The 14,328-nt window shown below is 41.5% G+C and overlaps 1 protein-coding gene across 10 annotated transcripts in view; it reads right to left on the bottom strand.

Annotated features, from left to right (window-relative positions):
* Positions 1-11,949: 11,949 nt before the first annotated feature.
* nfixb (nuclear factor I/Xb) overlaps positions 11,950-14,328 on the bottom strand; it is a 164,387-nt gene continuing 162,008 nt past the window's right edge. For all 10 annotated transcript variants that reach the window (XM_028600545.1, XM_028600536.1, XM_028600540.1 and 7 more), the window contains one exon: positions 11,950-12,352. In XM_028600545.1, the coding sequence (XP_028456346.1) occupies positions 12,338-12,352 (15 nt within the window). In that variant the 3' untranslated portion in view covers positions 11,950-12,337. The remainder of the gene's footprint in view (positions 12,353-14,328) is intronic.

Below are 14,328 nucleotides of genomic sequence, written 5' to 3'. Positions count from 1 at the left end.
AAAAAAAAGTAATCAATTTGCATTCTCTTAAGTTTGTTAATGCTGTAGCTGGATTGTACGGAAGCACATTTCTCCTCACTGCACTTCGACAACATTATCCGTGTGTGTGTGTGTGTGTGTGTGTGTGTGTGTGTGTGTGTGTGTGTGTGTGTGTGTGTGTGTGTGTGTGTGTGTGTGTGTGTGTGTGTGTGTGTGTGTGTGTGTGTGTGTGTGTGTGTGTGTGTGTGTGTGTGTGTGTGTGTGTGTGTGTGTGTGTGTGTGTGTGTAACTGCTTGTATGTACCTCTGTAAGCCTCATGTACGTACGTCCAAGAATGATACTGGCAGAGATAGACTGGACCGTGCTGCCCTTTGTATGTGTCTGACATGTTGTTGCTGGGGGGGGTCTATCCGTCTGTTTGGGGGAGGAGGGGGTGGGGGGGAATGAATGGGAACTAAACTGACAAATAAGTATCTGGTTTGGTATTCTGTTCACTTTGTACCACTCTCATCTGTCCTCCTGTGGTGGCTGCACAGATCGCAGCCAGTCAAGAGTCCCTGCAACTGCTGTGCCTGCCTGTCTGGGTTACTCAAAGGTGGAACTAATTTGTCTATGCTAATAGCTTTTTGGTACCTATTAACACTACCCATATAAAGCTTCTGTGGAACTTCACATTAGATTCTCCAAGATTCTGATAATGTATTTTAAGGTTTTTAGCCATTATGATTTAAAAAAATGTAGACAATAGAGGGAGAAACCCGAGCAGACAGCGGCCACTAAGGTGAAGTTAGTTTTACGTTTAGTAACCTATACTATAGAAAATGTTTTCCCCGGGTTACCAACAGAGGGACATTTTATAACGATGGCCCCACACTATGTTATTTAGTTTGCCAGGATTTGACCCACAGTATGTGGGGAGACATTTCACAAGTTAACCAAAATGATTAAATATCCCCACTCATTAGTTCTTATTTGCAGATAAATCTGTGTGTACTGCTTGGTGAGCGCCAAACCAGCTGCATGGGGCTTTAACAGTGTCACGTGTGATTGAATCATCAGGACCACGCAACAACTTATTCTCTCTCCAACTCCTAACGGGTCACAAAAGATGCGTCGAGAAGAAACTACTTCAGTTTTTTTTTTTTTTTTTTTTTTTTTTGCCTTGTAACGGCTTTCAGACATTAAACCGTTCAGGGAATGAACTGGGAACCAGATTATCTACAATTACTTTGAGTAAACATAATGTACCGTATCTTCCCAACCTGGGCAAATTGTCAGAAATATAATTCAATTTGATTAAATCAGTTGTAATAAAGCTTAGAATAAATTTTGAATTAAAAGAAAATGACACTAAAAGTAACTAGTTCCCCGTTGTCTAAATCGACTGGCACTTGTACATACTACAAGCAGGGGCGGGGCTAGAGCGGTGGCACAGGCCTCCCCTGGGATCTGATTGGCCACTCCTGGTGGTCAGAAGGTGAAGGGTAGTTGGTTTATTAGTAGCATCGGCTACAGACCCGGGGCCCTCTGCATGAAGTGACAAGAAAACCAATCAAAAGACTGAAAAGAGATGCAAAAATGGCTTGCAGATGCAGAACGACTTGAGAAAGAGACTACAGAGACAAAACGACTTCAACCACACGCAGAAGGACTTCAAAGAGACGCCAAAATGAGTTAAAGAGACTCGAGACGACTGACAATATGCAAAATGATCACAAAGATGCAAAACTATGCAGCTGCATCAGTCATTTTGGGTCTCTTTCAGTCTGGGTGTCTCCCCGTGTCCAGGGGCCGACTGATATATTGATATGGTTTCTTTTTTTTTTCTTTACAAGGGTTAAGTATTGCGTTACCAAGCTTTTAACGCATGTCTTAAATCTGTACTCATTTTACAAATGCGCATTCAAATTCATCTATTCTTTCTAAACCAGCCCCTGACTTAAAGACCTGTGTTTATCTTGAATTTAAACATAAAACAACAAATACACGGGAACACACAGTGTACATACATAAAGGCTACATTATGCATGCATTGGGGCTCAACTACACACAAAACGGCCAATGAGAAGACGAGGTTCAGTGAGGAGCAGAGCTAATCTACCCTCGCCAGCTCACTGATGTGCAGATGGGCTGATTCTCCACCGTAGCTTACTGTATTATGAAGCTTATTATAATTGCAAAAGGTTCTCATCTAATGTGGGTCCATGAACAGACAAAAATTGTAAAAAAAAAAAAAAAAAAAAAAAAAAAAAAAAAAGTCTCCAGTCTTATTCTGTATGTGTGCAGGCAGTTTTTACTGTCCTACAGCATCAACATGATCGTAGACTATGCTGCGCTACATTAAATATCAGCGGTCTTTCAGGCCTTTGACTCCTTGTGTTGTACATTCAGACTGTAAGTAAGATGCATGATGATGATGCTAATGAGGAACAAACGCTCACTGTAGTACACTAGTAATAGACCTTTTTCAGGGCAGACATGTTGACATGTCCTAGTAGGAAAAGCACAGGTGTATTCTAAACCATTACTGATGGCTGCATTCCACTTAGGAGAGGCCCTGGTATTGTGCATGCTGACTCACTGAAACAGCTTACTGGGACACTGGATGGAACTGAGCCCTCGTTAAGGTTATCAGCTTCAGCTGTGATTTTTTTTAAAGTCAAGATGTCTGCTGTGAAAAGAAGGTCCATTGTCCTCATCCTCACGTCTCGGCTGTTGGAGGTAAACCCAAACTACCAGCCGCTGAGAACACGAAAACTCCACTTACCCTGCGCACATCAACAAACCGATCAAAAGAATGAATTTATACAATTAAATCGGAAGAAAATATTAAAGTAAACATACTTACTAGTAATTAGGGCTGGGCGATGTGGAGAAAAATCAAATATCACGATATTCTTGACCAAATACCTCAATGTCAATATTGCAGCGATTTTGTAAGGTTGATTATTAGTGCTTTCACAAAATATCTTTACAATAAGATTTTTGATAAATAATCATCAGCAATGAGGACACAGTGACTAAGTTGGTAAAGGCAAATAATAGGACAGCTAGAACAGTTGAGAAAATGACTTCACTTTACGGTAACGTAGCCTCTAAAACCAGGAAAAGACAACACTTACCATATTACGACATCCCAAATTAAAGACAATAACTAGTCTCATATCATGATAGCGATATATCGATAAATTGCCCAGCCCTAGTAGTAATAGAACAATTTGTTAACTGAGAAGTTGAGACAAACCGGTGGTTCCTATTGGCTATCGAATGCAGCCAGTGTGTACCTACTGTACTCACCTTTGAAACCTAGAGGCCTTGACCAACCACACAGATCTTTTCATTTAACCTAGCTGATCTGACCTCTTCCCAGGACTGTGTGGGCGTGTACAGACTGATTGATTGACAGCTTCCTAAACCTCTTGTTAGTTTTGTTGCCCCTGTTAGGGCGGGACAAATGATACCTTTATCATTCTTATTGGTAGAAAAGATTTGTGACTTATAAACTCCCATCTAAGCTCTGACCCTGAAGCAGACCTGAGCAGAGTCTAATCAGCCACAATAACTGAAATCACCTGTGTGGGTGTTTAGAGGCTTTAAACCTTCCTGTTGTCCTCAGGTCAAATTTGAACCGTTTTTTAAAGTTTCTGTATTAGAAATTTGGGTTTCTGTCAACCTAATTTCCCCTTTAAAAGTTGTCAGAAATGAATTGTGCCACATCAATGAAAAAAAAGTTGTCAGCTATATTAATAAATTGATTATCAAGAACTAAAGCAATATGCAAATGCAAATCTCTGTTTAGAGTAGGATATTGTGTTGGTTTTATTTTTCTCCTGGGCCAACTACTTCTTCCCCATAGTAAGACAGTTAGATAACCACTTTTAAGCTCTGTAGATTTTTTTCTCCAGGTGTTACAACTATTGCTTATTATTATTAACAACTTGCTCATATACACATGCAGCAGATACGTAGCAAGATTAGCATTTATTTGGAGTCGTGTTTCTGTCCACCTGAAGAACGTAGTCCAAGATTCTGGCTCCTTTTAACTCTGCTCTGGGTTCATCAGCTCCTAATAGAAATGTCTGTCTCTTTAGCTGCTGAATGCTCCACTACGTTTCCAGTTGTCTGTCTGTCTGTCTGTCTGTCTTTTCGCTGAATACAGCTGCCTGCTGCAGCTTACAACAACGCTGATGAGAGCTGGGAGACTGAAGCAAAAAAAAAAACGCCAGAGCAGTGTGAATGCGAGGTGTAAAGGTAGCAAAAAAAGATTTCCATTTTTAAACCAAAACATAACAATGTAAATGTAGCCTCAGGTGTGGGGGAGGGGCCTAAAATAATATCTGAACTGTGACATCATCATGACGTTATTGCAATGAATCAGGTATTTGTAGTTTGAGGTTATCGACAACGTATAATTTACGGGATTGTTCCGTTCCCCAGAGCTAGAACAGACAATCAAATTATATTTATCTTTTTTTTTTGGAGTAAAATTCTCATCATTGACAGACATTTTAATTCCTACGTGTCGTTAATCCAACATGCATGTGTTCCACCAAAACAAGTTCCTTCCCGAGGCTATTTTGCAGAGTCACCGTTGTTTCGTCCAGCGCTTAGCACCGCCCATGGCGATTGTGATTGGTTTAAAGAAATGCCAATAAACCAGAGCATGTTTTTCTCCCATCTCGGAATGCTGTGTGGACTCGCCAGACCCTCCTCCGCAGCGCTGTGGAGGAGGGTCTGGCAATGCAAGGCTACCTGGATGTTACTGTTGTAAATAAATTGGTTCTAGAAATAGCAACAATTTGCTGGGGATTGTCAGCCATCTAATTTAAAGTGAATAAAAAAAAAAAAAGTCATATTACAGGGCCAGAGGGAATCTGCGAACACAGAATTTAGATTTAAAGGTCCCATGGCATGAACATGTCACTTTGAGGTTTTTTAACATTAATGTCTTCCCCCTGCCTGCCTATGGTCCCCCAGTGGCTAGAAATGGCGATAGGTGTAAACCGAGCCCTGGGTATCCTGCTCTTCCTTTGAGAAAAGGAAATCTCAGATGGGCCGATCTGGAATCTTCTCCTCATGATGTCATAAGGGGAAAGGTTACCTCCCCTTTCTCTGCTTTGCCCGCCCAGAGAATTTGGCCATGAGAAAGAGAGAGACATCATGGCTGGCAAACGAGCGAAGCATGGCAGTTGGTCAAGGCCACAACCCCACCCTCCACCTTGCCCCCCCTCTCCTCCTCAATAGCATTTAAAGATACAGACAGAAATGGCACATCGTGTGGGACTGGCTCTAGTGGCTGTAATTCTGCACCAAGGCTGAATTTCGGGAAAGAGACTTCAGATACAGTATTAGGGGACCACTAAGGTCTATATAAAAGAGACTTCAGATACAGTATTAGGGGACCACTAAGGTCTATATAAAAGAGACTTCAGATACAGTATTAGGGGACCACTAAGGTCTATATAAAAGAGACTTCAGATACAGTATTAGGGGACCACTAAGGTCTATATAAAAGAGACTTCAGATACAGTATTAGGGGACCACTGAGGTCTATATAAAAGAGACTTCAGATACAGTATTAGGGGACCACTAAGGTCTATATAAAAGAGACTTCAGATACAGTATTAGGGGACCACTAAGGCCTATATAAAAGAGACTTCAGATACAGTATTAGGGGACCACTAAGGCCTATATAAAAGAGACTTCAGATAAAGTATTAGAGGACCACTAAGGTCTATATAAAAGAGACTTCAGATACAGTATTAGGGGACCACTAAGGTATATATAAAAGAGACTTCAGATACAGTATTAGAGGACCACTAAGGCCTATATAAAAGAGACTTCAGATACAGTATTAGGGGACCACTAAGGCCTATATAAAAGCATCTAAAGAGCAGCATGTCAAGGGACCTTTAAAAAAATAAAAAATGTATCAGAATGTTAACACGTCACCACCACAAGCAGAAAACAGTCTGCTAAATACTGCAGATTTTAATTTTGGATCACTGCTGAAAACCGTAAAAAAACAATCTGCAGATTCTATCAGGCCTGCTATTAATAGGAAGGAAAACAGAGTATTGAGTATTTTTACATTGTGGTATTGGTACTTTTTTACCTAAGGATGTGTGTATTTCCTCCGCCACTGCCCCTGCACTGGAGCACGGCCATGTTTGAGACAGCTGCTTGTCCACCAGTGAAATGACACAGTAATAATCACAGCCGAGATAAGCAGGATACAGTCAAGAACATCCTTTTATTCAATCAAGTAAAGGTGTTGCTCCTTTCAAACTGTTTTTTTTTAATTATTATTATGGAAAAGAAACTGTAATTAACACATGCATTTACCATGGGCTCTGGGGGTGTGTGTCTGAGGATGGGAGGCTGGTCTGAGGCAGGAGGGGGAGGAGCACTCTCGGCGGGAGGGGTTACAGGGACCGAGGCAAGAGGCTCAGTGTAAACTAAACACGGCCCAGCGTCCTACAAAAACGTCTTCAAAAACAAACAAAGGAGGAAAACAAAAAAATGGCGGACGGTCCGGCCACAGGGTCCGACTGGGCTCTTTGAACACACACACACACACACACACACACACACACACACACACACACACACACACACACACACACACACACACACACACACACACACACAGCCCCCGTGCAACCTGTTTGTCTCAGATATGGCTTCTCAACTGTGGCGCTTTCACTTGTCAAAGGTTTGATTGATAATACTGCTGCTGGCTTCATTTGCTTGATGGAAGAAAACATTTTAAAAAGTTGCATATATAGATTTTTATTTTATTTTTTCCCCTTTCTTTTTTTTGCAGGACAAAAAAATGAGTAATCACTTGATTTTGCTGGTGGAATTTCACGGTGCTTTGTTTGTTTTTTTCCTCTAGAAGTCACCAACTAGTTTCGTACAGCTTTTGGAACCATCATCACTTTGGTCAATGCGTGGATCAAACACTGCGATTTTTAGAATGGCTGTGAATCAATGTGTAACATCTCTTTATGATTGTGCTAAATCTGAGCCGTTCAGTCTCCATGCTGTGGAACCAGCCCGCTTATAAGGTGCTTCAAGTCATTCTTTTCCTTTAAAAAAATTAAAAACAGCTGGTCTCATTCAACCACTAGAAAGGTGCATAACTGAAGGTCTCGACGCAGCGTCTTCCTGCTGCCTAAGATACGCAGTAACAATGACAAAAAAAAAAGAATCAAAAAGCAAATCCAAATTCAATTTTTATATATATATATATATATATATAAAAAAAAATAGATGGAAACAAGGATTACAAACCAACCTGCCTATACTAGCAATCCTACTGGTCATCTCCCTCGCTTACGCCCCAAACCAAAAGTTCCCGCGAGTGCTCCCTCCGCCATGGGCTGATGTGTCATCCACGACTCCCGGGGGGTGGGGGGGCGGGGGGACTATTTCTTTGCCCTGACCCGGCCCCCCAGTCTCAGCACAGCCCAGAGCCCCCTGGTTTAACTTGTTCACTTACATTAGCTGTTGAATGGAGAAGCTGAAGAAGATGGGTATGGTAATACAATGTGAAGCGTACAGACAAGAATAACATGTGAGCTAACTGCATTCTGCTCAGACAGAAAGAAAAAAAAAAAAAAAAAAACTTATTTTTTTTTCCTTTTCTTTTTTTAAAACCCCGCCGTTCAGAGAAAGGGAGAAGAGGAAAGGGGGGAGGGGAAGAGAGAGGGTTACGCGGCTATAGACTACTCCAGTGTCCAAGATAGACAGAAGACAAGATACAGAGGAAGAGAAGCAAGACAGAATTTCTTTTTGTCATTTTTTTTTGTTGCTTTTCTTAATTATTCAACAATAAAAAGAGGAACTAAATCACACCAATTTTTTTTTTTTCCTTTAGTACTATGTATACTGCTTTTAAAAAGCTCCAAGAAGAGGAAGAGAAAGATATAGAAGTATGAAGGAGGGGACGTTTTTTTTTTTTTTTTTTTTTTTTTTTTTTTTCTCATTCGAGATGGGCACTCAGGATTACAAGATGGAATCTGTGAACAAAAGGCACTTTTTAGGGACAACCTTTAAGATGCTCTGAGTCTATAACACTACATCACCAAACAAATATTTATAATCATTTACAGTGGGAGATGGGGAAGGGGTGGGGGGGGGGGGGGGTGGGGAGGGTTCACTTGAATTGATTACAGCAGCACCCCTCTGGCCAGACAGAGTCCGCTGATTCCCTCTCCCTGAACCAACTACACGTTTATACCAAATCAAACCAGATATCACCACTCTTTTTTTCCCCTCTTTTTTTAAATCCAGAATTGTGCATCTCCCAACTTGGGGAAGATCTTGTCTTTGTCCCACACTAGGATTGATCGTGTTGGATACAAGATCCAGGTTTATCTCCCTCCGACTGCTCCTCTGCTATGTGATATTGGGGTGGGGGGGGGGGAAGAAGGAGAATGCCTTTTGTCACAACAACCTTTTCATACAATGAACCCCTCCCCCTCGGTAAATACAACAAAAACAAAAAAAAAAGAGAAATAGAATAATGCATGTTTTCCTAAAGATTTGCTTTTTTATCATAACACTTAATTTTGTTTATTATTTATGTATAATAGAGATTGAATGTACTTTTATTCTTTACGAAAGCACCAGGTTTCATAGTGATATATATTTTATGAGTTGCAAAATCGTTCCTTCAGCCCTCCCACATTTTAAAAACAAATCATTAGAAATGGGTTTTTTTTTCTTTTCTTAAAAAAAGCGATAAAAGGAGAACAAAAAACCCCAACAACAACAAAAAAGAAAAGAAAAAGGAAATTAAAAACTATTTCCCCAAACTTACTTACACAGACTGTGATATTTTTCTTGCTGCCCTCGTATTTAGAGTCCCGGAGCATGTGGACTTGAAAAAAAAAAAAAAAAAAAGAAACGTAGAGGTTTTTTTTTTCTTTTTTCCCCCTCTTTTCTTGTGACACCCTCAAACAATCGCTAACACACAAACACAATTCCTCTACCAAGGCATTGCACATGGCTCAATCGACATACATCATTTAGTTTCAAGAACAATACTTCCCATCAAAACAAGAAAGAAAACAACAAAACCAAATCTTTTTTTTTTTTTTTTTAAATCCTCAACTACATTACCATCACTGTCTATGTGTCTATTGTTGTGTTTGCTGCAGATTTTGTGTAATTTTCATCATTTAGTGTGGGGTTTTAGAGACTGGTACTTTAGCTCTAATCAGCGCTTTTTCAGATGCATCCTATGACTGTGCGATGTACGCCATGCTTCAAAAAATAACTAGACTGCCACAGAGCTTATCTTGCAAATAAAAAAAAAAAAGTATATATCTATAAATATATATGTGTATTATATATAAAGATGCTTGCGATTATCTAGTAAGCTGTCACCGTTTTGTCCCCCCCCCCCCCCCCTTCTCCTGACATAAAATTTTCCACCATTCACTATAGCTTATATGTGAGAAAAAAGAACCTGAATTCATGTTTGACAAATTGCATAATGGGAATACAGAGGCACTTCCATAGATTAGTAAATCATGTTTAGCCGTCGTTAACATCGTACTCAGCCGAGCTAGTTCTCTCTACGAAGCGGATGAGATGGGGCGCCGTTCGCTTTTGGCCAACTATGTTGCGTTTCCCTGCAGTGAAGAACATGGCCAGGCAGTCCAGTTATTTTGTGAGGTTGGATGAGTCATTAGAACTTTTTTTTTTTTTTTTTTTTTACCAGGAGATAACTGAATCACTCAGAATATATGTATGGGCTAAGGATATAAAAAACGATTGAAAGCATAAAGGCCTCCTCAGATTGTCTATTTTTAAGACTTCCCTTTGAATTGAAATAGTCGAGCATGGGGGTGAGGGGGGGAGGGTTTGCATTTATAGTAAGTGGTCTTTATAAGTCTGTGTTTAAGAAGTGGCCATCTGTGCTCTACAAGTGTGTTTCCATCCCAGCGATACATCCACTGCAACGGTCTATCTACTGGAATACTTTTCTCACAAGGTTGGCTGGTATGATTTGTTTTAGTGCAGTTTTGATCATTAAGGGCTCATCGATTCACAATAGTTAGGTTGGGAGTGCTGGTGTATGTGTGTGTGGGGGGGGGGGGGTTTCCATAGCAACCGATATCCTTTACCTGATCCCGTGCACCAAAAAACAAAAATGGGCACACGGGTGATCGTCCTACTGCTAGCCTTAGAGGCCCTCGTTCCCTCTCCACAAACAGCCAGATATGTCACATATTCATTTTGCTCCACAGTGTGGCTCCCTCTGCTCTTGGAGCAGCGGCCCGTCTGGGAGTGTAAACAACAGGGTAAACTTTAGGGAGACAGAAAAGAAGAGCTACTCTCTCTTTTACTCTGGGTCCCATCTTCAGCAACCTTTTTTTTTCCTCCTTGGTTCTGTTTTTCTATCACTCCACCACCAGCTGTTCCTGGGTCAAATAGTAGATGGGGCTGGTTTTGTTGTTGTTGTTGTTGTTGACCTGTATGGTTCAGCACGTAAGTTCCCCAGAAAATAAGCTTCCTGTGATTGTCAAAATCCTGCATTGTGTGGTCTTGCAGTACTTTACTGTACGTGGCAAATAGGTTTATCTGGCACGGAGGAAAAAAAAAATGTTGACAGTGTGGAAAAGACCTGTATTTGCTTTTTCTTTTTTTGCCAAGAGTTAGACAAGAAGATCGATACCACTCATGTCTGTCCGTAAAAGATGAAGCTATCGCTAGCAGCTGGTTAGCTTAGCTTAGCATAAAGACTGGAAATAAGGGGAACCAGCCTTTATGCTAAGCTAAGCTAACCAGCTGCCCGTGGTAGCTTCACATTTCATGTACACACTTGAGTGTGGTATCCATCTTCTCGCCTACCTCTCGAAAAAAAAAAAAAAAAAAAAAAACGTGTAAAAAGTGTATTTCCCGAAAATATCAACGCTTTTTTTGTATGTACTATTTGATCCAGGTCAGCAAACCACCCTGTCTACACCGCTTCAACATCCCACTTCTTACTGTGTTTCTCTATAAGGTGCTGTAATTCAAATACAAAACAATTATAAAATAGTACAAATCCAAAAGGAATAAATTCAAATAAGAGAACACACAAGCGATAACAAAATCATTCATCTACATTACAAAGAGGGCAAAGGGGGGGAACCAATAACTGCTGTCTGTAGTCGTGAAAACTGCCAGTAATGATGCGCACATACACACACACACAGGGATTTTCAGCGTGTGTGACGTTTGGATATCTAATCAAATAGGTAGAGAGTTCACTGGGCTTACTGTGTGCAGATACATTGGAAAATATGATTACAACACCGCCACCTGTGGAGACTACAATCTAAAAAGGTCTTGACTGGGCAACTGTGTGTGTTTTCTATCGTACACACACATGCTGTGGTCATGGCACAGATTGGGTGAGTGTGCGTTGTGCGGGGAAATGTCAGAATGAGCGGAGGCCAATGATTTGTCAAACTGAACAATGGGTCGAGGACACACGAAAGGCTTCTTGTACCTAGGTTGTTGTTTTTGTTTTTTCCTCTTTAAAACTCTCAATAGGCAAGTCTGGTTTACCTCCCATGCCTTGTAGGTAAATAGTGCACATCGTTACGATTAGTGTTAATTGATTCAGCTTCTAGTGCAACCCTTAATCAAGATATGTTTTGGCATGATCTCGCTCTAGTTAGTAGCAGGGGTAAATAAAAAGGGGACTTTGTAGAGTCAATGATCACTCAGAGGGAGAGAAACATTGGTCGATTGGATTTTTTTTTTCTGTTTTCGGGTGATGACAGACATCACAGGAGCGTGGACTGCAGCTTTCATTGGAAACCAAATGGATTTGTGTAGCTTAAATGTAACATCTGTGTCGTGGGAACCTGATTTTGTATTTGTTGGACAGTTGAGTTTCTTAGCCATTCATTACACAATGCGTCCTCACGAAAGTTGGAGACAGTTGACCGCTTTTCCCTTCCTTCCTCGGGTTCCTCCTGCGTTGCTGCTGGTTCGGTGGTGGTGGTTGTTTTAGGAGAGACCTGCTTGCTGCTGTTTGTCCCCTTACCCCTTCTTTATCCTGGGCATCCTCTTGTCCATCCATTCATCTTTACCCTCGATCCATCTCGTTGCTCGAGACGGGTCCTCCCTCTGACTGGATAAATGAGTCCAGAGTTCCTCTAAAAAGCGTCATGCTGCTGGAATTTCCTGCGTTGCTCGGTTATATTTTGTTATCAGGTTGAGACGTACTGTCAGGGCCGGTCGGCGGGTCGGGTGGTTGGAGGACGATTATCATCCTGCGGGTTGTTTCTCTGTTTTTCTATTTCCGATTGTAAAGAAAGAATTCTAGTTGCTGGTTTGTACACAGATCTTGTCAGAGGAACCAAGACTGGAAAAGAAAAGAAGGGGAAGAGCAGGGGAGTGGGGGGGGAGGGGAGGGGAGTGTGGGGTGTGGGGGAATGAGATCACGTTAGTATCAAAACCAGTAAAATGTGTGTCAACGTGCATACACAAGAAGGAATAACAGAAACACCTTAGAATACATTTCGAATCGGCTGCAATTTGGTGATTTCGACTGAGTTTGAGCACTCCCGTGGCTCGGATGGACATGAAACGTATATGAAACATAAAGTATTTTACCAGAAAATGACTTTGGTAGTTAAAGTAAGTTAAAGTCACCTTTTAGAATAGTGCTTGAGGAAAGGTCTCTTTAAGTATCTGATATTTACTATACTTAAGTATCAAAAGTAATTTTCTGAGAAGTAAAGAAAAACCTTGATTATGAACTTTATTGTGGCAAAGTATTTGTACTTCGTTACATTACAACACTGCACTTTATTAGATACATCTGTACAATCTAATGCGATCCAATACAACAGCCCTGCCATGAATTTATTTTTAAGTTTATGTTGACACTTTTCTACTTTTATAATTATTGTTGTAGTGCGTGGCGGTATTGTACTAGACTGGTTTTACCTTTAAAAAGGTGTTTCTAATATTTTGTCCACTGCCATTTATATACATGATGGGGTAGGAATAGGTCTGTGGAGGTTCTCAAGTCATCCAGGTCATCGTTTTTCAAGGAAGTTTAAAATCAAGGGCAACTGGACTTGGTTAAATGGGACGTTTTGTCTCACATCCGAGAGAATTCTTCGGCAATTTTCCTAGCTATCCTTTCATACTCCCGTACCTTTCTGAGGGTGTTCATACACGGTACCAAAATGCTTAGCAAGATGTCTGTAAAAGTTCTCAGTCATTCAAGTCATCCAAGGGCGGTTAAGATCAAGGGCATCTGGACTTGGTTAAAGGTGCTTGAAGACTTTCCGTGTCTCATCTGAGAGACTTCTTCAATAAGAAGAAAAAGAAGAAGTAGGAATATTTGTGCGGGTGTGCCTAATTGAAAGTGGCAAATGACTGTGTCTGGCACTTTGCTAAAAGAAATAACTTGACAAACGTGAGCAGGATTCATCCTCTGGGGAACACGAATGTCTGTACAAAATGTCATGGTAATGTATTGAATAATTGCTGATATTTCAGTCACGGTGGTGGACGACCACTGGGATTACTGATAAAAAGAAAGATGTGCTGACAAGGAAACATATCAGAAACCACTATGACAGATGTAACCTACGGAAAGTGTTGTACAGTAAGGTGTCTTTGTTATTTTGTCCCTGAAAATGACTCCACTAGAGGTTCCTACAGTGACAGAACAGTCATCTGGGCCACCAGCCCAGCTACTACCATCAATTCTGTCCATTTTTGGACTGAAGTACGGTGTGTCTCCAATTTGGCCGGGCAGTGAATGGCTACTAATGGCCACGCAGCAGCAGGGGGACAGCAGTCTGGCGCTCTCTGTTACTTGCACCATCTTCACGTTGGGTTTCTCCCGCTATGCGGGAAGCAGGGAGCAGAAATGGGTCACCGTCGCTGCTGTTGGCTGCCCCGCTTGGCCTGCAGGATCTGGCACTGGGTGCTAGTGCCGCCAACATTCTAGAAGTCAAGCCTTGGAAACTACTCTGAGGCTCCAGGGAAGCAGCCTTTTGTTTCGTTTGACTCAAACAGGTCGCATGAATGCCCCCCTTCTGCCTCCTGCCCTTCTCAGCTACCCTACTCCCCTGGGCACTGTCCCAGCAGGCCTTGGGCATTGTAACTTCTCAGTTACTCTCCCTCTCTCTCCTTCTGTGTGTGTGTGTGTGTGCGCTCTCTCTCTCTCTCTCTCACACACAATCCATCTATCTCCCGTGAACACTCCTACTAAATCCTTGGCAGCAGACAGTGACCACCCTCTTTTCTTTCCTGCCCCCCTTGCCCCCTCACCCCCTCTCAAGCAATCCCTTCTCAAATTCAAGATCACTGGCTATGACA

The sequence above is a fragment of the Perca flavescens genome, chromosome 15, assembly GCF_004354835.1.
Source record: "Perca flavescens isolate YP-PL-M2 chromosome 15, PFLA_1.0, whole genome shotgun sequence".
Classification (NCBI taxonomy): domain Eukaryota; kingdom Metazoa; phylum Chordata; class Actinopteri; order Perciformes; family Percidae; genus Perca; species Perca flavescens.
This window is presented reverse-complemented; position numbering and strand designations above follow the sequence as displayed.